This window comes from Anser cygnoides, chromosome 7 (assembly GCF_040182565.1).
Source record: "Anser cygnoides isolate HZ-2024a breed goose chromosome 7, Taihu_goose_T2T_genome, whole genome shotgun sequence".
Taxonomy (NCBI): domain Eukaryota; kingdom Metazoa; phylum Chordata; class Aves; order Anseriformes; family Anatidae; genus Anser; species Anser cygnoides.
In genome coordinates, this window is record NC_089879.1 from 10,024,114 (window position 1) to 10,048,543 (window position 24,430).

General features: G+C 40.6%; 2 protein-coding genes across 7 annotated transcripts in view; one reads left to right on the plus strand and one right to left on the minus strand.

Annotated features, from left to right (window-relative positions):
* VTI1A (vesicle transport through interaction with t-SNAREs 1A) overlaps positions 1 to 12,706 on the minus strand; it is a 266,673-nt gene extending 253,967 nt beyond the window's left edge. For all 6 annotated transcript variants that reach the window (XM_067000600.1, XM_067000603.1, XM_067000599.1 and 3 more), the window contains exons 1-3: positions 12,569 to 12,706; positions 5,205 to 5,263; positions 2 to 112 (exon numbers count right to left, since the gene is read on the minus strand). In XM_067000600.1, the coding sequence (XP_066856701.1) occupies positions 2 to 112; positions 5,205 to 5,263; positions 12,569 to 12,662 (264 nt within the window). In that variant the 5' untranslated portion in view covers positions 12,663 to 12,706. The remainder of the gene's footprint in view (position 1; positions 113 to 5,204; positions 5,264 to 12,568) is intronic.
* Positions 12,707 to 13,761: 1,055 nt separating this feature from the next.
* ZDHHC6 (zinc finger DHHC-type palmitoyltransferase 6) lies at positions 13,762 to 24,430 on the plus strand. The gene is made up of 10 exons (XM_067000598.1): positions 13,762 to 14,123; positions 15,298 to 15,389; positions 17,450 to 17,609; positions 18,680 to 18,841; positions 19,477 to 19,530; positions 20,968 to 21,135; positions 21,426 to 21,467; positions 21,856 to 22,001; positions 22,088 to 22,131; positions 23,862 to 24,430. The coding sequence occupies exons 1-10, from the start codon at positions 13,875 to 13,877 to the stop codon at positions 23,963 to 23,965; spliced, it is 1,221 nt and encodes a 406-aa protein (XP_066856699.1). The 5' UTR covers positions 13,762 to 13,874; the 3' UTR covers positions 23,966 to 24,430.

Genomic DNA, 24,430 nt, shown 5'->3' on the forward strand with positions numbered 1-24,430 from the left:
CGAAATCAGCTTCAAGTTTTCCCATTTCTTGTTTGTAGCTTCTCATTCGACTGCTGTACATTCCCCGACTTTGAGGTGGAATCTCTCGAACTTCAAGCTCCATCTGCTCAAGCTAGCAAGTAAAAATAAGGAAGGGACATGTAAATCAAAGGGATAATTAAAGCAAGGATAAATTTGTAGTGGGAGTTACCCCTGCGCATGGCAGGCAGGTTGGAACTAGATGATCTTTAAGATCCCTTCCAACCCAAACCATTCTATGATTCTATGATTTACCTATTTGTTCATAAATACCAAGAAATATTGTTTCTTTATCAAGAAATGTTGTATATCCTCTAATATAGGGACAAGTTATCAAAATCTTTGCACAGCCTTAAGTCAGCAAACAAATGACAAAATTAGTATTATTAATGCTTAGAAAAAATATTCTGTTCAAACCTTTTTGGATTTCAGTGCCAAATGTGATGAATACTTTTAAGCGCATTATTCAGAAGATAGCCTACCTCCACATAGCTGTGTGGTTTGGTAAACCTTTGGATGCAAAAGGTATTTTATTTATTTTTGGATAAACACAAACATATATATATAATATATGTGTATGTATATATACACACACACATTTTGTAAATGTATGTATATTACACACATATATGTGTATATATATACACACACACATATATATAACACATATGTAAATGCTAAAATTTTATTTACCAATAGATTCTTTGTTTAATAAAATAATTCTTGTACTTCTATGCCTAGTCAGCAGAATTATTAAATAGCCTGAGCTTCTCAACTGGCTGCTTAAATCTACATCCCAAATCTGTGAGCAGGTATATTATATAACTGAATTTTAGAATTATAATGAAAATATTGTTAAAAACAGTTGAACACATAAAACATTAGAGAATTTATTTTTCAAACACTTTTGCTATTTATTCTTTCCATGTAGAACTTTAAGGGGCCTGAAACACAAGAATATGGCACAGAATTACAGAAAATCAGGAGTTATAAACCAGCCTGCTAATTACCTGACTGTTGGGTCAAGGAACCTCCTTTACACCATGCTAGCTGTTCAGGAATTCTGTTTTGCACAGCTGAAGACTACCTCACTTGCTTTTAAAAATCTTTCTGACTTACTTTAAAAAGATAAAAGAATACCTCTCCTTGGTTGCTGTAGGTACCTGAAACAATATTTACTCACCTCCTTCTGAGCTCAGCTGAGCAATAAAGCACCTGAACAGAAATGCCTGTCAATTAGGGTCCCAAGCTGCTGTTTAAGGGTCTTCACAAGGGACAGTTATAGTTTATTCCTGTGTAATCACTTGCTTATACTTTGAAATTTCATCCTTGTATCATAAGAAAAGCATCTGAATGTAATCAATTGAATTACCAGATACTCAGAAGTCATTCAGCCTGATCTATTCTGATTATACAAAATGGTTTTTAATAATAAACTGTAAAGCAGACTTTAATGAAATAGTCAGTAATGAATTAAAATGTACAAAGCTATTTCTAGTTCTACCCAGTTCTTTCGCTCAGGCGTAACTTTCCAAAGGGGTACTATAAATTAAACTGATAGCCGGAGTTAATGGTTTATTTCTTATCATTTCACATCAATATATTTGATCTCAAAGATTCCATAAGCATAGAAAACATTCCTCTTACATCTATAGAGTTATGTGTGCAAGATCAGGATATTTTAATGAAATCTTAATTCTTATCTATTAAATAAAAATGAAACAATTTGCCATATGAATAAAGAATTTGCAGCAAGGATCAGACCATTGTCCATAAAATCCAAAACCTTCATTCTAAAGAGTCAGTATCAGAGAGTGTAAGGTCCTAGGAACACACCCATTATATTCTTGGAAATGCTACAGGTAATGATGAAGCATTCACATTTGAATTGACTGAAGTTTCACACCTGTTTTTTGTTTGTTTGTTTGCTTTTGTGTGTCATCATGAGTTTAAACAGGTATATTTTGTGCTTGGGGTGATAAATTTCCATGCCAACTCATGCAGAAGATAGTGATCCAAGCAGGTGTCAACCTAAATGCAACCTCATTTCATGCACCTTCACTTTCACTTTATTTGTCAAAATAATATTTTTCACACATAAGCAAAACTAGAGCTAGATCCTACAAAAATCTAAAAATAACCTGGCATTTAAATCTGAAAACATCTGTAGAAGCTGAAGTTTTCTTCAGAAAACCTGATTATCCAAACTTCTTTTACTGCTCATGTTCAAATATGCCACTGCTATGGTGAGTGAAGCTGAGCATTTTGGCACTTGACTCCTGCACAAATTCATTAACAAGGCCCCATCCCTAAGTCTCCTCAGGGGTACAAACTAGTAGGTTTGCTCCTCACAACACCCAGTACACTCCCAGCACTGAGTACAGCACAAAGCAGAGCAGCCAAAGGTATTTCCACTCAAAACCACTGTGGGGTAAGATAGCACTGCTACTGCTGCTGCGTATTGAGACTCCAGAATAAATCTCCACCTCCCGCAGGGACTTCCAGGAGCTATCCCACATGGAAATTGCTCTTGACAGTTGTTAGCATTTTATGAAACTTGGTGAAGCTTCACTATTTTATTCTGATTCTGAAGTCCTTGAGCTAAAATAGAGATTTACATTAAAAAAAAAAAAAGTGTCAAAGTAAGAATAACCTACCATTTGCAACACTAAACTTAAATAGCTGTAATGAGTTTGTGACGTGCACATCACCATAAAGCATAAAGACAGATAACACATGGCCAAATTTTATTTATTTAATTTCGATAATTCCAGTTCTTCTAGCACTTGCTAGATACTCATAGAATCTATCTAAGTTTATCACTCACCTTTCTTAAAACCCAGCAAACATAACTTTCAGGTGCACTGGTGTGGCCTCGCTTCGAGCACTGTGTGCAGGTTTGGGCACCACAATATAAGAAGGGCATAAAACTATCAGAGAGTGCCCAAAGGAGGGCTACAGAGATGGTGAAGGGCCTAGACGACAAGACGTAAGGAGCAGCCGAGGTCCCTTGGTTTGTTCAGCCCAGAGCAGAGCAGGCCGAGGGGAGGCCTCATGGCGGCCTGCAGCTCCCTCACGGGGGGAGCGGAGGGGCAGGCGCTGAGCTCTGCTCTCTGGGGACAGCGACAGGACCTGAGGGAACGGCATGGAGCTGGGACAGGGCAGGGTCAGGCTGGGGGTTAGGGAAAGGTTCTGCACCCAGAGGTGGTCGGGCACTGGGACAGGCTCACCAGGGCAGTGGTCATGGCACCGAGCCTGACGGAGGTCAAGCAGTGTTTGGACAACGCTCTCAGACACAGGGTCTGATTTTTGGGTGGTTCTGTGTGGAGCCAGGAGTTGGACTTGGTGATCCGTGTGGGTCCCTTCCAACTCGGGGGATCATAAAATCATAGAATAACCTGAGTTGGAAGAGACGTTCTATGACTCTATCACACTCTGCATGGGATGTAAGAATGACACGATTTCTCTCCAGAAATCTCTTACTCAGCAGCTACAGTTTTAAAAGGCAGCCTGGGAGTCTGAATAGTTTTGGTGTCAGTTCTGCATATAGCTCAAGTCAGTTGCAGCAGTGATTTTACCCAAACAAAGCAGACAGTGTTTTGAAACAATCAGTGATTAGTCAATGTAAATTAAATATCTCTACAATGATATTTATAACACGTAAGAGTTATTTTCTAAACAACTAGGAAATAAAATCTGCTAAACAAATCTTTTATCAGACAAGACAAAGAAGCAAACCAATGTATGAAAACTATCAGTGGCAAGGAATTAGGTTTATTTTGGTTTTCTAGTGTAGCCTTTAGTTTAAAAGGGGATCTTTTTAATCAGTTCTGTTATTAGCAGGTTTGTTCAAATTGATTTTTAAACCCAAGCCTTGACATTAATCACAAACATGTAAGGTAATTGCTTAAAGCCAGTAATTGAATTAAGCACCTGTCTAGCAGCATTAGCAACAAGATCTAAAACAAAAGCATGAAAGAAGTCAGTACATGAAATCAAGATCGTCATTAGGATGAAAATGCAGATACAAGAATTTAATTTTTACTCTTACAATAAATACAAATTTAGATGATCTCTCTTCTGACATAAGAAGAAAAGCAATGAACCATTAACTCAATTTCTGCTCCTTCCAATCTTAATTTGAATAGAGAACCAAATTTGAATGATTTTTCAGCAGAAGACCCAGACTGCAGTTTCCCCATACTGCTACATGTTCTGCCTACAAGGCTAATTCAATCCTTAGACTAAAAGCACAAGGTATGTCAACAAAAATACAACAACCCTTTTTCTTTCTATGCCACAATCTTAAAAAAGTGAGTTTCAATATTACCATTCAGTTAATAAACAAATAATTGATTTGAGTTGCTCAATTTGAACAGCTTTTAGTCTAGCAGAACTAATTTCATTTCCCTATCCCAAGAATCAGATTACATTTCTGACACTAGATAGACCAAACTCATCTGAAGGCAATAAACAAAAGCTGCTTCAGGGTAAGAACTACTGGCTATGTGGAAAAAAGTCAATCTCAATTGTCACCTACACCTTTGCTCAGTTAGTCCACATCTACAAAGCTTTATTTTTATACTCCTTCCAGGTGGAGTACATGACAGGTTGCTGGAAACAAAAATAGAAAAAGTCATAGATGCTTTATCTATACTGCTTTCTTCTGCCAGTGTGGACCACTAACTAATGCTCACTTAACACATATGGTCTTTCCAGATGAACTCACGCTGCTATTACCTCCTCGACCTCAGACAGCTAAATATTTTTTCCTTCACTTGCTGAAAGAGAAAACAACACCTATTACCCTACAAGACAACCACACAGATTAAATCAAGTAGACGAATGGATCCTAGAAGAAAAAAAATATTCCAGGTGGTACAAATATTTAATTCAATTCTTAAAGTAAAAAACCTAACCCATAAATCAAAGCGTGTAGCAACTTGTAATAGCTTGCAGTAGTAATACAAACCTTAAATCACTTAACACAAGATTAAAATGTCTGATACACTTCTCTTGGGTATTTCATATTCTCAAATATTAAGTATTTCAAAAATACTACTTAATATTCTAATATATTAAATACTTTTAGGGCATCACATGTTAAGCGTCACATGTTAAGCCTCTAATAATACCATTATTTTCCCCAGCAGTTTGTGGTTAGGCTATGAAAAGTCATAACGTACCAGTTCCCTTGCTTCTTCAAGCTGTTTCTCGACATTTGCAACCATCTGCTTCTTCTCATCTGAAAAAGAATCGTGAAGATACCAATATGATTGTGATCTTGCCACAATTGCTTAACTACTGCAGGCATCAAGGGGCTGTAATACTGTCATTTGTACTGCCTTGTGCCCCTTGCACGGCCACATCTTCCATCCTCCCAACTGTAAATCCACCCATTGCTTCGACAAATTTAACAATAAAACTCTGAAGATGCCACTTTTTATACCAACGTTTGCTTGAAACTAATAGCACCATATGTGCTGGTGGTTTGCCTGATGAAGTAGATAAAGTGCACACACTACAGTATCACCAGCCACTGCTGCCCAGTGCTGTAGGCAAGGTGCAGTGGATGCCAAGAGAGCAACCAAAAATAGAAGTCCTGCCCCATAAAGCAAAATGTGCCCTTGAACCAATCTTCCTTAAAAACAACAGAACTCCTCCCGAAAGGACTAAATTGCTACAGAGATTTTGGTGAAGCATCGCCAGTATAAGCAGGTTGAATTTCAGTTGAGTCCTCCTGTTGGTGTTAGTGTCCTGCATTACATTTGCATGGGCCTATGCATCTGTCTTCAGCTTCACCAGAACTAGTCTCTACAATCTCCTCTACTTCTCCCATTTACATAATATACATTTTGCTCATTGAGGGACATGCTAACATCATGATCTGCCCTTCATCAGTTACATACATTGGAGCTCTGCCTGCAGGGACTATCAGGTTCAGGATCATCTTTGCACCTTGAATATAATGCAGAGATTTTGCAAATAGGCAAGGACTAGAAAAACTGTCTTCTGAAGATACACTATTCCGCACATGGCAGATTCTCAAGAACAAAGCATATGCCCTGGGTTATCACCTAAAAAGCTGTTATAGCATCGTGGACTGAGTGGGCAACTCAGTTCCAATCCCAAAATGAGACTATTATCTGAGGTCCTGAACTAAGGCAAAGCTACTCTTGTAGAACCCCAACTTCTGACGAACGTGTTACAGCCAGCTGGAGAGCCAGTAAAGACTACTTCTGAGACTGGACTGCATAAGCAAGTGGTCCCGTGCCAATGAGGCTCACCAGGAGCTAAGAGAATCAATTGGGACTCCATCACAACCTATACAAGCAAATCAAGGTGTTCCTGGGTGGCAGCAGTAAGAACAGTATGTCTTGAATAAAATATTGTCTAACACTGATGCAGAGTAATGGGAACTCTGTCAGTGATGCAAGTGAGAAAGAAGCAGATGAATCCTCTCACAAATAAAAAGTTACAGCTCACCTTTAAATCCCTCACAAATAGACCTTCCCTTCTTATCCTTGAAAGAGACCCAGCATTTCATCAAGTAATCCTCTCTACAAAGCTGAAGCCGTGGAAAAAGAGCATCTTTCTTGTAAATCTTGAACTTGCACTGCCATGTCTGGTTGATGTTACTACAGCAGAAGATGTACGCTAACAATGGCTTTCTTGAATTTCCCACCACGTTCTCATGACAGCACCCAAGCCAGAAAATGTCGTGGTTAGTGATTTATCTTCTGAACATAACTTACCCCCCTCCCCGCCCCAAGAGAATCTGCCCCTTCTTCATCCACACATTTCAGTTCCCCTACCCAGCATCCCAAAACATCTCTGCTCCTCCCTTCACTTGGAAGCAAGATGACAATGGACCAAAGGAAAAACAACATAAGAGATAAAACGCACAATATCATTTTATTGAAGCTGAAATAAGATTAAAAATATAGCAGCAGAAAATAAATGTACTACAGCAATGTCGACATTTCCCTGAGTTTTACTGGATTACAATTTTCATACATATTAAAATAAATAACCTGAAATCTAGGGATAAAGTTTTGTTGTTGTTGTTCAGTTTTTAAAGATATTTCATACTGTTCAAATTCTGCGTGTGACTACAACAGCTACCTTGCACTGCACTGAATACTCAGTTACCCACCCTATTCTGAACTCAGTAAAGCCTAATGCAGTCATTCACATTGCTAATCCCCATGATTTCTGTCAAGCAAAAATAAAAATGCTTGTCCCAACTCAACTGCTATTGGTGCAATTCCAGTAGTAAGTTTTTGATTCTCTCTGCTACTTGGACAAGGAGGATGTTTTTCTTTGCTGGTACACAAATGTTGCAAGGAACCTATAATAACGTTGATCAGGTGTTGAACTCCAGACCTGTAACATCCCCTGTTCTTTTTCCAGTCCTCCAAATGCATAATCCAGTTACCTGCATCTCCTCTGTGGATATTTAAGGAACTCATCTGTCCAGCAGCTACAGTTGCCAGTAAATTATTCTGCTGAAAATTTGCCCAAAATTATTCTGGGAAGTTGAAGTTTAGCAATTGCACTCAGACTGTTGTGTAAGGTGGTTTTGAGAGATGTCCCATTCCCTATATGAAACAGACTAAGCATTTAAAGACCTTGCCGTTCTGAGTCTTCCTTTAACATCATACAGGGCAGGTACAAACCAGCTGTGATAACAAGTAAGATCTTACTCACCCCCAGAGATACTAACCTACAGACCATGATAGGGAAAACTCATCAGTATACCAGGAGATCCAGCTAAAACTGTTCGTGTAAAATTTAGGAGTTATTCAAATGATCTTCAATAACTTAGCTAATACTAAAATTTAACCCAACTCCAGAGCAGCATTTTAAGATCCTCTCAGATTTATGTATACATAATCACACAGCTGGTGACCAAAACAATTGCAGGGAGTGAGGCCTACCCATAACACGGTAGTGTGTCCTTCCAACACAAGTGTGTGAGCAGGCACATGGCAATATCCTGGCACTGCAGCTTTGGAGCAGTACCTCCATAGATTTCCAGGAAAGCAGCCGATCTTTTGCAACTGCTGATCCTCTAGGGCACACGGTACCATATACTCCCCAGAGCAAGAAGGGGTGGAAGGGTCCCAAAAGGGCACTTCGGTGAGGAAAAAGTCAACTTAACCAAGTACCAGTAAAAGTACCCACTTGTTTCCACTTGCCTCCTTCCTCTAGCAGGATCCACATAAATAAATCCAGGTGCGAGCATGCTGTCTGGAGCCACTTGCCTGCAGGAGTGCTGATACATCCAGACCTGTTGCTGATACCAGCAACAGAAGCAATGAAATGCTACAACAGTATCAGAAAGCACTTGCTGGAATGGTGTGCATGTGGTTTCGTGTCAGTCTTAATGCCACGCCCAGCCTAAGGAAGCAACCACTTCTTTCACAATCAGAATGCCCATAGAGAGGAGGACACAACATCCACAGGGTGACCTGCTCAGAGACTGCAGATGAGCTCTGAGTAAGCGAAGCTTGCCACTAATCTAGTAGATCAGGACAAACAAGTTGGGATCCAATTAAAGATTCTCATATTAATAGTGTTTTACTCCACTGTGTCTTAGTAGTTTTTAGTCTGCCCACTTAGTGATTTCTTTAAGTACATTTCCATCATATAAAATATTGGCATGTGCTTTTTTACAACTTTTTTCTTAATTCAGAACAGGCAATATCCTTAAGAGAAAATAAAAAGCGCTGTTCCCTCAAATATATCTAAATTTAGAATGCAATTTGTGTTTCCACACTGCCAGACAGAATGTCCTAAAGAAAATGCAGCACTTAGCTTGCATAACTGAACTGGGCAAATTGGCAAAGTATGGATAAGCATAAAGACTGGAAACAAAAGTAAGGAATCTGAGTAAGGATTGCAAAGAAATCAATTCTGTGTCTGTACATAAGGTTCTATCACTTTCTTAAATGAAATAAACCTTACTACATTTTCCTCTGTTCTTTCAGCTTTTTTTGCCCTTGCATTAGTCAGCGGTTTGTCCCCCAGTGTCGAGCAGTTACAGAAAGGCAGATGGCTGCCTAGTGTAGGAAGGTAACACAGCACTGGCTTGAGCTCACAACCAAGGAAGAGATTAAAAATTTAGACCAGGACTATTAAGGCTCATTACTTGTGGAATTGCTTCTTTTTATTAGTACACACTGAGGAAGAGACTGAGTGACAAAGAACTTCAGTTTGTAGACCACTTGTAGATTTCACTACACTGGCTGAGGTGTTTTACATGTTCACCTAACACCCCTTTGCCAGAAGTTATTGTCCAACAGCAAAGACAACCAGAACACCACATGCTTTTTTTCTTTGTCTTATAAAACTGAGTTCCAGAGGCACATCATAATGAGCCAGCCCTGAAATGAAGACAGTAAACTCCATTACAGAGACATAAAAGAAAATTAAAGGTAGGACTTTCTTCAGTTAAATCTGTTGGAAACTGAAATAACAGTGCTTTGATTGCCCAGTAGAAGATGCGGGTATCAAGTATCAGAAGAATTAGAGCACTCCAGTTGAAAAACATCACCACACAGAGGCTACCATGCTGGAAAAAGGCTAATTATCACAGTTGGTACTGAGAACATTCTCTTTCAGATCAAGCAATCAAAATTTATATAAGTATTTGGTCAAATAACAAGACAGATGTTTCTCTAAAACAACGAGGAGTATTAATAAAACACATCAGTCAACGATCTTCGTTCTCCAAAGACCTGCAGCAGCATCACAGAAAATCTACTTAAAAGACATTTCTGAATTTAGAACACTGTCTTTAATTCTCCAGATGACGTTTGCCTCAACAGAAGATATTTCTTCCCCAGACGTTCTATTGTCCCTGATGCTTATTGTTTCTGTAGTATCAGACTGTCTTTGTTACATTTCTTGCTGAACTATTTATGCCTTTGTCACAATAGGATTGTTTGTTGAGCCATCCTCCTCCTAGAATACGAGGCTGCATCAAATCCTGTCAAACTCTGAATGCAGGAACATTAGAAACGCAATTAACCAGTATTTCTCCGATTCAACTGAACATGAAGCTTACAGCAGGTCCATCTCAGGAAGCAGAAGGAAACAAACCAGTCACTAGACTTCAGTAGATCTCTCTGTATTATGCAGAAGTAGCTCAAGTCCTTACACCTTTCATCTTGCTTCTTCCAGCGTGGAGGAAGAAGGCCATCAGCAATCTCTCTCATATCACTGCTTCTGAAAAATGCCACCTCACGTGCATCTGTCCTCACGTCCCCCTCCCACCTTGAATCATAATCCTCTTTTTGAGGCTCTCCCAGCCTTCTCCACAAGAACTAACTGGAACTTCTGGTGATGAAGAAGCAAAGATCTTGCAAATATTCCTAGTAAGAAACAAGGGAAAAATGTGTATTTAAAATATTTCTGTTTAAAGTGTTCAGCATAGTCAGAGTTGTTTTTTTGTTTCCCCAGGTGGAAAAGTGCCTCTAAGCCAAATTGCAATGTTAGGTAATAAAGTTATACGTGAACTTTTTGCTGATGAAAGACAGAAAAGTTCTGAAAACTGAAGCACTCCATTCACAGGTGTACAGAGCAAAAAGTAGCTATAAAGCAAGCCAGCCCAAACCATATCAGACCAGCCTCAAATCCTAACGTAGAAAAGCCACTTCTAGGAAAAATAAATTAGTTGTTGTATTATCTTGAGGCCATTTAGCCCAATACCACACTATCAATCCCACAGGGAACATGCATTCTTTCTCCTCTGAAAGAACAGTAAGTTCTTAAAAAAAAAAATGAAAAAACACCCTTCTAATGGCTACTTAAAAGAATGATGATTTCAAAGCCTGTTGCTCTCAAGCTATGTCACTGTTAAAGACAATACTCTTCATTCATTTCATGTTTAAGCTCCAAAGTCTCCCCAGAGTGAATAAGGGGGGGCTGACTTTAAGGAGAGGATTATGGAAATCCACTACTGTGAAGCAGAATATTCTTCAGCTGCTAAACAGACTCCAATGACTTCCATAATCCACGCAATTAAGAAGTGAAGTCTCTGCTCCTTTTCAATAAGCATGCTCACTTTGTAGCACTACCAATTTTCAGAACAGGAGACATTCGTGTATTTACAATGTCTTCCTTTACTTGAAGGAGCTCCTTATATTTACTGCTATAAAAGTCAACAACTCTTTCTGAGGCAGTGGAAAAAGAAATACTGCCTCGAATAGGAACTTCACAACAGCGAAGAATTTGCTGTCTCTCCTCTGTAAATGGTTTCAGTGGCTATTTACAGGTTAAATATTGTTTCTGGGCAATCTAAATTATACCCGTTCTAAATCTCAATCACAAGAACGCTACCTCATAAGTACCTGCAGACTGTGATTGAATTAACGTCAAATGTCCTTTTTATTAAGCCCAATAGCAAAACAGCTTTGTTAAGCCAATGCGAAGACATAGATTCCTGTCTTTCAGTTATGCCTGTGGTTGGTCACTGATCCCCGCTTTATTAGAAGTCTTTCTAATCTCCTAACAATTAGACATAACCTCCCAGAATCAAACAGACTTTCACTGAAAATCCCCATTTATTCATTTCAGATGTACTTTGGACCTCTGACTTAACAACGCACTGGGATTATATGTTTTAGTTAACCACCTACCTCAAATCCTCTTTAGTCACTACTTCAGCACTTCATGATGCACTTCTCACCCTAAAAGTAAGAAGTTATTCTTTGGTCCTGGATATATGACTTTTTTCCCTTCAGCCATACAGACAGGTGTACCATCAGTGTGTGCCTTTTGATCGCCTCTTTTTAAGATAACCACTTCCACTGGTTAAGTATCCTAAAGCTTTGCAAAATGTGCATAGGAAACAGAGGCAGAAGTCCTTAGCAGCCTGGACACAGAAGAATAAGGTGAGTTGCATGAGAAATCCAATTTTAGCTTTCATCTGCCGCATTCTGGGAGCACCCCATCAGGGCGCTGATTCACGCGGGTTAGAAGATTTAGCTGCCAGGTTACAGAGATCATCACTTTCAGCTTTCTGCCCTGACACTCGAAGACTTTCCCAGCGGTACCACAGGGATACGTCACGAATCAGCCCACGAATGCTGCAGGCTAGTGACCAACACGTTAAATAAACGAACACTGATCTCCTCCGGTCTGCTGCTCCACGTGAGTCACCACAACTATCCAACTCCGATATTACCTACGCCACACGGAAAAAGTCTCGATTTTCGTTATTCACCGTGTGGCAGGATCCCAACAGCGAGCACTGAGCACCAGGCAGCTGCAGCAGCCACCCCAGCCGCCCCCAGCCCTCCTCCTGTGCGGGCCCACCTCCTACACCCCCCGCCAGAGGCAGAGGACCGCAGCCCCCTCCAGCAGGCCGGCAGCGCCCTGCCAGGGACCTGCAGCGAGTTTCGCGAGGCAGCCGCCGGGAGGCTGCTCCGCTCCCCGCGATGGAAGCCGAAGCCCCGCTCCGCCCTGCCCTGCCCTGCCCTGCCCGCTGCCCGGCCGGTACCGCCGGGCTCCTGGCCGAGCCCCCTCTCCCCGCCGCGCTCACCTCCGAGCAGCTTGGGCACCTTGCCGATGCGGCCCGTGATGTCGGCCGTCAGCACGGCGAAGTCCTGCTCGTAGCTCTCGAAGTCGGAGGACATGGCGGCGGCGGGGGGGGGGGGGGGGAGCCGCTCCTCGCACGGCCGCTTCCGCGTTCTGCTCCCCGCGAAACGCGTCCCCGCCGCCCGCACGGCGCTTCGCGGAGGGTTCCGCCGCAATTCTCCTCCTCTTCCTCACCTCTTCTGGGGGCTTTCTGCAGCGTCACCCAGCCCCTCGCGGCCGCTTCGCCTCGCGGTGAGCCATCAGGGCTCCGACTGCGGTCCCGGCGCTCGGGAGGTGGCGGTCAGCCCGTCCGCTGCAACCCCGCTTGTCGAAAGCAACCCCATGCAGCGCTGCAGGCTTGGGGCAGAGTGGTTGGAAAGCTGTGCAGAGGAGAAGGATCTGGGGGTGCTGGTTGGTGAACATGAGCCAGCAGTGTGCCCATGGTGGCCAAGAAGGCCAGCGGCATCCTGGCTTGTGTCAGGAATAGCGCAGCCCGCAGTGCCAGGGAGGTGATCGTTCCCCTGTACTCTGGTGAGGCCGCACCTCACGTGCTCTGTTCAGTTTTGGGTCTGTCTACACAAGAAGGACATTGAGGCCCTGGAGTGTGTCCAAAGAAGGGCTATGAAGCTGGTGAAGGGCCTGGGACACAAGTCCTGTGAGGAGCGGCTGAGGGCACTGGGGGTGTTTGGTCTGGAGAAGAGGAGGCTCAGGGAAACCTCATTGCTCTCTGCAACTGCCTGAAAGGAAGCTGCGGGGAGCTGGGGGTCGGCCTCTTCTCACAGGTAACCAGTGATAGGACTAAAGGGAATGGCCTCAGGTTGCACCAGTGGAGGTTTAGGTTGGAAATGAGGAGACATTTCTTCTCAGAAAGAGCGGTCGGGTATAGGGATGGGTTGCCCAAGGAGGTGGTGGCATCACCATCCCCGGGGGTGTTCAAGGAGAGGCTGGACGTGGTGCTTGCGGACATGGTTTAGCGGGTGACATTGGTGGTGTAGGGACGGTTGGACCAGACGATCTTGAAGGCGTCTTCCAACCCTAACGATTCTGTGATCCTAACCCACCCCACCCCACGGGCCAAGGGCCGGGACTCCGTTTCCCAGAGGGCCCCGAGGGCGGCGGACTGCCAGGCTCCTGAGGCCGGGCGGGGCGGGGCCGAGGCCCGGCGCTTCCCTTTCCCTTCCCTCCCCTCCGTCTCCCTCAGCGGCCGCCGGGGCCATGGGCGGCGGGGTGGCGGCGGCGGCGGCGGCGGCGGGCGGGCGGCGGTAGCGGCCATGGGCGGCCCGGGGGGGCTGCGGCAGGCGCGGCGGCTGTGCCACTGGGGGCCGCTGGTGGCCCTGGCCGTGGTGGCCGTGTGCTCCGCCACCGCCATGGCGGACGCCGCGCTGTGGTACTGGCCCCTGGACACCGCCGGGGGAAGCGTCAACTTCGTCGTGCTCCTCAACTGGACCGTCATGATTCTCTACAACTACTTCAGCGCCATGTTCGTCGGCCCCGGGTACGTCCCGCTGGGGTGGACGCCGGTAAGAGCTGCCTCGCTGCGGGGCTGGGGACGGGGGGGCAGGGGAGGGGCAGGGGAAGCGCGGGGAGGGCAGGGGAAGCCCCATGTCGTGCCTTTGTCGCGACTTGTCTTAGGAACTGGAGCTTCAGGGTTCTCTGCACACTCATGCGGGTGCTGGGGTAGTGCAGACTTCGCCGCCGGTAGCACGGACTTCATTCAGTGAATTTAACGTGAGCCAGCAAATTACGTGTTTAGCTAACGAGCAACACGGGGTTATGATCACAGAATGGCCTGGGTTGGAAGGGACCTCAAAGGGCACCCAGTCCCAACCCCACCAGATCAGGTTGCCCAAAGCCCCATCCAGCCTGGCCTTAAACATCTCCAGGGATGGGGCATCCACAGCTTCTCTGGGCAGGCTGTGCCCGTGCCTCACCACCCTGTTTGTAAGTCAAGGTAGAAATCCTCATTTCCTTTCGTTCAGTAACCTCTCAGAATAGCAGTAGTCAAGGACCAGCATGATGCAGGCTCAGTATCTCGAGGCAGCTGGCCAAAGCTTGTGTTTCAGTAACACCAAAATTAGGAATAATCACACTTCTGCTCATGAACTACATCTCAAGACCAAGTGTAGGGAGAAGAGTATCCAAAGGTAGTCCCAGCGGGATAGCTGTCTATTCCACTTTGTGGTGGCAGGGCTTTGCCCAGCATTACTACTTGCTCTCTACAAGTCTCTCTGTGTCTGTAGCTATCGCACACGAGTGTGTCTGTAAGACAGGGAGACAAGAGTGTGATGAGAGCCAGCTCAACATTAATGTTCTAGCAGCTTGCCTAGACTGGCTCATAGTTTAAAATGAGAGACAAGGCGTACAAACATTTTTTTTAACGATAAAGGCCCCATGCTCTTTTATACTCTCAGTTTACTATGAAACTCTGTTTGCACAATTCCTAATCCTGATTGAAGAATTGTTTATTTATTTTAGCTAGGAGCACTCTCAACAGTGAGAGATGGTTGTGTTGATAGCAGACAGATTTTTTCTTCTTTTTTCCCCCCTCCCACCACCTACCATTAAATAGGGTTGGGTTGTGGAACACACCCTGTCAGAAGAAAGCAAGGATGTATTAGGCTGTGCAAGTGCCAAGATGCGTGTTGCCAGTAGAATTATGAATTCTATCTAATATGCCAATTCTTCTGTTTAAAGGAAAATTCTCAGGATTGCATGTATCTCCAGTACTGTAAAGTATGTCAGTCTTACAAGGCACCACGTTCACACCACTGTCGAAAATGTAACAGGTATTGTCTCTTTAAAATTGCTTTATGTTTGTACTGAAAGCAACTACTGTGCTAGTGATGAACTATTAATCTCCTTCATTCTTTCAGGTCTTGTATATTTTTAAAAGATTTCCTGATGAACACTGTACCTGTTTCAAATATTTCCAGTTGTATGACTTCTGTGTGTTCTTACAGCGTTTTAGTGAAGAAAGTTAAGTTTATCTGCCTTTAACATTTTCTTCTTAGTTGAAAATCAATTTCTCTTAAGAACTTGACAGTATTAACAGAATATTTCAGTACTGTTTCAGGGAGGTGAGCCTGTTTAAATACCTAAAAATCTTTCAGTCGTTTCTAAGTTCTGAGCCCAAGCATCCTCCTGTTCAGGCAGTAGAAAAGCCTGTTCTGTTCTCTTACCAGTTAAAACGTTGATTTGAGTGGAAATTTTGGACTGTTCTTTACCATTTGCTGAAGGTTTTTTTTTCAGGGGGAGTCTCCTTATGAAGTCAAGTCATAAGCTTTTGTGGTTAACTTAAAACATTTGTGCCTTTTTTATGTGTTAATCTTCCAACAGGTCTGTTTAGAGCTAATGTTTCTATGTTTTTATTATAAATAGCTGCACTGAAATTTAGTGCAGCTTGAAAAAAAAAAAGGCAAGACACTTGCACTGTTTGCAGTCTACACTGTAGATGCCTTTAACCTTTTACTGGGCAGGTCCTCCTCTGAAGGACTAACTAGAGAACATGGGAAAAGGGTATTGTAACATGCACATTCCTTTGTTATTTCTATAAATACAAGTTATCCAATCACTGTGCTTTCAGGAAGTAGAGACTGAAACCACAGACCAGGGCTGTCATTTAGCTGCATCATCCCAAGTTTTAAAATTAGTCTTTCTCTGAGTGACAGTCCGTATGCTGAGGAGTTATTTAGAAATGGCAGCAGATTCTGATGATTGTCTCTGCAAAATCAAGTTATTTTAATAATTTATTGTTAGTGAAATAAACCAGAAGAAACTGAAGCACATATCAGCAAAATAATCTGAGACTATTTTAAGAAGTTCCTGCCCCCCCAGCTGTGGCCAAAATAACTCACTCTGCATGTATTTCTAGACTGTTGCAGTGCAGTGAGGTATTTAACATAAATCACCGCAAAGTCTTCTATGGGCTGGCAAGTTTGAATGGATTCAGTTCCTGTGGCCCTCATGAATGGAGTGAGATTTCTAGCCAAGACCCAGGAACTTCTTCAGAAACACTTGTGCTGATGATTGTGACTGCATATTCAAAAACTTGTACAGAGAGCTGAGCATACGCTAACAAAGTGTTAATTTTTTCAAAGGGAGAAACTGAACTCCCTGTTGGGAGTGGGCTATCTTAAAAGATAAATCACATTGGTAGTTCCAAAACAATTAACTTTTAATTTCAGAGGAACTGGATATTTTAGTAATCCAACCCTTTGTTTATCACATACCTTTGGTCTGTAGTTGTAATTAAAAATTGCAATTAGTGAGTTTTACACCTGCTCAGTTAAATCTAGGCAATTTGGTATGTGGACAAATCTTTTATCATTTCTGTTTTTTCACCTGTAAGCTGAAGCAAAATAACTGGCTTAATGTTGGATACAAGGGTGTCTCTAGGGTGCTTACACTAATAAATAGATTTAGGAAAGGACTTAGAGCAGTGTGAGGTCAATACATAGCAATTAATGAAGATTTCAGAGGATCTTCTACCAAAACCAGGAGACGTTTAATGAGAAGTCAGGCTTCTTTAAGCAAGAAGTCCACATGGGGTTTGACATTTCTTTTATTTTCCTGTGTGCTTATTTAAAAAAAAAAAAAGGCAATAAGGAAGGAAGAGTAGGACCTGCAAGTACTTGTTGTTTTGTTTTCTTTCATTCTACAACATGAAATATTATTTTGAATAACAACAGCAAAGGACACTGCTGTGTTGATCTGTCAGAAATTGATGGGTTTAAATTAATGTATGTAGGTTGTAGAAAGCTAGCTGTCCTTTTTTTTAAGCTTTCAAAAAAAAAAAAAACCAAACTCATTTGTGTCCTTTATATTAATCAGAATTTATTATTCACAGATGTGTCATGAAGATGGATCACCATTGTCCTTGGATCAACAACTGTTGTGGATACCAGAATCATGCATCTTTTACTCTGTTTCTCTTCTTAGCACCCCTGGGATGCATTCACGCTTCTTTCATATTCATAATGACTATGTACACTCAGCTTTACAACAGAGTAAGAAAACATAGTTAAGTGCTGAAAATGTTAATTTAAGTTGGATGGATAATTTGTTCCTGGGAGTATGGGACAGTTTGGTTTCCTGAAAAGTTGTATGTGGAATTCCTTGCTGTTGTTTCATCATGTACGTACTTCTCAAACTGCAGAGAGCACCACAATGTTCATTAATTGGTGAAGGAATCAGAAAAATACTTGTTTTTTCCTTTTTTTTTTTTTCTCTGTTGCTGGTCATAAACACAGGGAGTTTCCTAGAGCTTTGCATTCACTGAAGACTTATACTGAGTAGCACTCTTTATATACATACAAGATGTGTTTTGGCTGGTGCAGAAAGTCTGCTATTTATTTCCAACACACAAGTTAGATGCTATTTATTTTCTTTTTGCTTGCTGCTTTTTTTTAGAACTGTATCACTTTATTCAGGGAAAAACTAACCTACTTTGTTTTTGGAACCACAAACAAATTACACTGAATTTCTTTTAAAATGAGAAAACCAAAGCCACAATGAACAAAGCTTGTTCTGGAATACATCCCTCATTCCAGATCCATGGTTAAGATTCTGAGCTTTGATTTCAGCTTTTGCAATTGCAACGAAAAGCTTAAAAACATCAGTGGAGTGTAACAGGTGAAGGCTGTATGCTCTGGTTGCAGGGCAGTAATGTTGAGAACTAGTGCTTGCAAAAGCTTTCAGAGGAAACCTATAGTGTTTCCATTCAAAATGAGTACTGTGCTACGCATATTTTCCATCCAAAACTGTTCATAATGTAGATTTTGCTGCAGATTTTAGGCTGTGCTTGTGAAGCTTGAAAGGCAGTGATTTTGATTTAGCTTTCTATTAGCAAAGGCCTACACATAGCAAAGAATATATATATGATGAGGAAAAATTGGAACAGGAAAAATACTTTGAACATATAATATAAAATAAAATATACATATATAGTTTTTATTTTCTAACTACTCTGCTTGCATTATAAACCTGTCAGAAGTTGGGCATGTTTATTACAGGTAACCAGTTTTGTTTCAGTAGCTGGCATGTTCTAGAACTGAACGATGCTGTTATCCTTTTGCAGATATCATTTGGGTGGAGTTCTGTGAAGATTGACATGAGTGCAGCCAAAAGAGATCCTCGAACCATTATTCCCTTTGGACTGTCTGCATTTGCTGCATCTTTATTTGCCTTAGGACTGGCATTAGGAACAACTATTGCCGTTGGTATGCTGTTTATTATCCAGGTAAGCTTATGGGGTCTGTTACAAGGAAGTTAAATGCTGTGAGTTTTTCCTAGCTTGTTGCTGATGTCAGTTGCAGGGCAGAAACAGAATTGACTTGAGATACGAGCACTTGTTTAGAGCTAATGTAGCTGCATAACTTCTCAAGGTTTTTAAGTTGCTTTCTCCTCCCACCTCTTCTGTTGTTACCACGATTTTTTAATTTTATTTTTTCTTTCTTTTCTCTTGTCCACTGTATGGGAGAACTTATAGGTGAAAACTTAATGGGAAAAAATAAGTGTTTTAAATTCCGTTCTGGAAAAGGCAAAATACGTGGTATCTCAGGGAGTTATGTCCCTATCCATGAAAACAGGAATAACCATGCCTGATACATTATTTCAAATGTTTGAGATTTTTGGAAGGGAAGAAAAATATACATAAACCGAAATATAATATCCCTCTAAGTGTATAATTCTAGAGGATAGCACTAACATGCATCTATGTTGACTCTTAAATTTGAATATTTTATGTGTTTCAGTTGAGCATGTAAGAGTTGCATTGTTTCAAGTGAATTTAGTTAAATGAAGTTTTCTTTACCTAGCCGATGTATCTCTGCAGAAATCAGTGCTATTTTCATCTAATGCTTTTATCTATTTTAGATGAAAGTCATTCTGACAAATAAAACTTCAATCGAGTCCTGGATTGAAGAAAAGGTAAGCTTTTATTACAGTATTCTCATTCTGTATTGCTACAAAATTTACTCTCCTTGTCTATTAATTTCTTGTTTCACCCATCTGGATTTAAACCAATGGTGTCATTTCACTTCAACGCTTAGTTAAAAACCAGCTTTTCCCTTGTTGTCTCTGAAATTCACCGAAGTAAAGGAGAAATCCTTTAACTGCATAATTTTTTTTGTTCTGATTTGTTTTCTTTTTCATGAAAAATCCAGACTGACCCTAAAAACTACTTGCAGGAGTCTTTGCATATCTATTTGGAATATAAGCAGACTTCATCTGAAACTTAAGTTGTCTTTGCCTCTAGTTATGCCTGTCTAGGTCTTTAACTGTCCAATTTCCTTACCCATTCTAGATAGTCTGTTTTCCCTTGGGATGTTCCTCACTTACTACTTCTCCAAATAATTTTGGGAGTATTTTCCTTCATTTTGAAAAAGTCCTAGAAAACATCAAGATACCTACTCCCATCTCTTTAAATTTCTTGTCAATTTCTATATCTTCAGAGGTTTTCCAACGGTTTTTCAAAAGTAACAGAAGCTAAGTTTAGTGGAAGCAAAAGCCGACTTAATGTTTAGAAAATAGCTCAGTGCCACCAGGATATTTTGTATAATACCACAGACATTTGTTATCTTTTTGTCTTTCTCTTGTTCTGCATCAAATTTAACAGGAAGATCTTGAGCCCATATGAGTACCTAGATATTGTAATGCCTTCTCTCTGCACTGAATCTAGCTTAACTGGATCGTAGTCCTGTTAGACCTTTGAGTACTAGCACTCTTACAACTGCCTAATTAAATGTGGAATAATCTGTTGTAATTTTTATTGTCAAATGTAGACCGCTATTATGTCCCTTTGAAGACTGAACACAGACTGTAATATGCAACAGAGAACAAATTCTTCTTTGACTGTTCCACTAGATGTCACTGTTACTGAAAGAATGAAATACAAATAGAGAAAGTGGGATATCTAAAGCATGTCTATATATGCATTTCTTTCAGGTGGAATAAACACTAACAGTATTGAATTACGTTTGTGATCATTAAACAAAGAATCCTGAGTTGTGGAAGTCTTTGTATATAACTGAGAAATAGTGAAGAATGAGTCTTTAAAAAAGGCATAAAGTAAAATTAAGGCATGGAGTGGATTAATCAGTGGTATAGCCAGCTGACTTTGTTTTTGAAGAGCAAATGGGGAAAACAAACAAAATCAGATACACTTCTAAATGCCATGATAGTTGCATTTAATGACAAGTAGTTTTAAAAGCCTGGGTTAGCATGGCAGGAGTTTATTGCTCTTTCCCTCAACCTGTAGGGTTCATGGACCCATACAGTGCATATGGCCTGGCCTTCCTAATATTTGCTGCTCAGATCTAGTTTGTAGGATATTTTTAATGTACTGTATTTCTTTATTATTTCCAGGCCAAAGATAGAATCCAGTACTACCAAACGGGTGAGACCTTTGTCTTTCCTTATGACATGGGAAGTAAATGGAAGAACTTCAAGCAAGTGTTTACATGGTCTGGGATTCCTGAGGGAGATGGCCTGGACTGGCCCGTAAGAGACGGCTGTCATCAGTACAGTTTGACGGTAACTGATCTTCAGTGTTATCTCAAGTTAATCCTCCCTACTATCCAGTTGTCCGCTTTCCTCTGCAGTAATGTACCATATTTTTTAATAACTAAAATAGACTAAGAAATGGGAATTCTGTCAAGTTTTCTGCCATTTTTGATAGACTAAGAAGTTACACTTTTGTGAGTGTTTTTGAATGCTAAATATATTTCTCTGCCTTTAATGGTTTCAATACCTAACTTCATTGTGTTGAATACACAAGTTGTCTTAAACTAAACACTGCCTAAATTTCTATTTGTAATTTATAGATAGAGCAACTGAAACAGAAAGCAGACAAGCGAGTAAGAAGTGTAAGTATCTGGGATGTTTGTGATCTGAAATGTCACTTTGAAATTTCCGTATTAAATAAATGTAACTAATTACTGATGCTGTTCCTTTTCGTGATTTTTATACCTGGCAATTAAATAAAGACTTGGTGTTTCCACATAAACTGTGCTGCAACCTCTGCTTAAATAAACTTAAAATTTAGCTTTCTTTGCATTTGCTCCCTAGTTTCCAGATAAGAAATGTGATAATAAAGATAACTCTGTGCTTCATTGTTAAGCAGCTAATTTAGACAGCCAGTTGTCATTATACTCAGATCTAATGGGATTCTTGAAATGATTTTTGGTATGAGACTGTCAGCATGGCCATAACTCCTTGCAATAATATATTGCCATGTTTTGTTCAAATTTGTAGGTGCGGTATCGAGCAATAGAAGACTACAGTGGTGTCTGCTGCCCTGTGACTAAAGGTGTTAAAACGTTCTTCACGACACCATGTACTGAAGAACCTAGAATTGCACTGAGTAAAGGGGATCTGATTTTAGCCACAAGAGGCTTAAAGTTAGTGGCTCCACAACTTTGTTTGGTTAAAAGAAATATTGAGATGAGTTCTGGCATCTAATTACCTGTTACACTTTCTTCCCCAGACACTGGATGTATGGTGAGAAGATTCATGACTCGGCTGCTGATGGTATGAAACAGTTATTTTCACTTCTATTGTTTACAAGTTGCAAATCAGTTGTATAGCAGTCTAACTGCTGTTAGAAATATGGATGTCATTACGTGTTCAGTTCTCAAGGTGTAGAATGACTTACTGTACTGATGTTAGCTTCTCTACTTTTTAAAACCACATCCACAGGTTTTACTATTTATATCTGGTAGGTCTGTCAGTTTTGATAAATGATAAACATTAAGTGAATTTGTCAGACTGAAATAACATTAATGTCATGGTTTACTCAAGTTTGAGTAGCAAAGGGAATATGTCTTCATAATCAGAGAAATACTGATATTTGAGTATTGGTTATTCTTAAACACATTCAGATTTCCTACCTCAATACCCCGTGTGAGTATAAAGGTTAGGCTTACTCTTTGTCTTAAAAATCAGATGTTAGATTTAGGATCAATTCTAGGGACTTCAACATGTATTATATAATTAGCAAACACAGCTATCAAAGAGAGTTAAAAACTCCTGGTAGTCTATAGAGAGACAGTATCATAACCACCTGCACTGAAATTTTCACGTTTCTCCTGCTGAGGTCTAAGCTAAAACATTACCTGACAGATTTTCCATTGAGGGTGCATTGGATTTCGTTGTCTCTTAAAAACAATTGTGAATTCATTGCATGAACATTTATTGTTGACAAAAGAGAGGCAGCCAACAGTGACTACTTTGAAAGCATCCTTGCTTTTCATGGGAAGTTGGAGACCTCAGTGAGCTAGAAGTGCTTTCAAACACCAAACCTAAACAAGTCAATGAAATGAGTACGGTAATGGCAATTGTACAATACAGTGGTAATTGTATTGTGGTGTTCATTTTGAAGATTAGGAGGAGATGATATCTGCGCTAAATAGAATGTCATGTTTTTCTGAATTTCTCATTCAAAGTGAGGTCTGACTGAGGACTAACACTGACATTTTGGAGAACTGGACTTTAAAAATAGGAGGAAATTTGTTAGGAATGTATAGCAAAATTCTATAAATGTGAATACCTAGCTGTACTAAAACAAGATAGAAAAAAAATAATGATTAAGTAGCAGTTCTTCTGATGGGGAAAAAAGTAGGCAATCATAATCTTACGATGAGTCAACATTTGCAAAAAAGAAAGCATCTAGCTTCACAAATGTATGAAGTAATCCTTCCATCCCACTCAATATTGTCAGAGACTTGTCTGAAATACTGACACAAGTGAAAGTGTTTACTGTATCTCCAGAAAGAGTAATATCAGCTGTAGAGGGTTGAGAAGAACACAATGAGAATAATCACAGTGCTCAAAATAGACCTAAATGGAAAAGCTGAAAGAATTCTCAGCTGGAGAAGAAAAGTAGATAGTAAAAAGCTAAGGAATGTGCAAACAGCCATTGTTGTAGAGAAGGTTGTTAGCTGCTTCCTGTGTTCCTGGTGCTTAGAAGAGAGTTGTGAACATGAATTGCAGAGAGATTCAAATTAGGTACTAGGAAAACCTTTCTAATAGTAAGGAAAGTTGAGCACTGGGAAAGGAAATATTGGAGATCTTTGAAAACAGGTTAGGCAGTGGGAGAGAATCCATGCATCCCCAGGCAAATACATTAGCAATGACTCAGTTGTGATGCCTTGGAGAGAGAACATATTAGGTAACCTCTTGATGTCTCTTCCAGTCCTGTGTTTTTCCTAAATAGTGGGTCACATTCTATTCCAAGTTAATGTAACTTTTCATATCTTAAGGTGGAATAAGAGAACGAGGCTGGTTCCCTAGGAAATGTGTGGAAAAATGCCAATATGACTCTGAAATGGATCAACCAGTGGATGGAGAGAAGAAAAACAGATAGCCTTCTCATTTTTTTAATAAGAGATGGAATTTTTACTTCAGACCACAATCCTTTACTTGAATTTTTCTGTATATTACTTATGCAATGAATATGTTGGGACAAGATTTTCTCCTCTTCACGGCTGAAAGCGTTGGATATGCCTGTGCCATGTTTTGCATTCTTTCAAAATGCTAAATGAAGAAGCCATTCAGTGGATTGCCTTCAAGATGCATCTCTTTTCATCCCAAGTCAGGTTTCTTTTCTTTTTGCCATTTGAATTGCATTCTGAGGAATCATCTTTTAGTTTTTTCCCACAAGTGCATCTGTTGTGATGCGTGATGCATATCTCTTGTATTTTACTTTCTTTGAAACTGCCCCTGAAAAATACAAAATAAACCTCTAATTCAAATTCAAGATAAGATTTGTTAGCTGTGACTTTTAATGATGTGAATTATCCACCTCAAATAAATAATACATTCATATTCA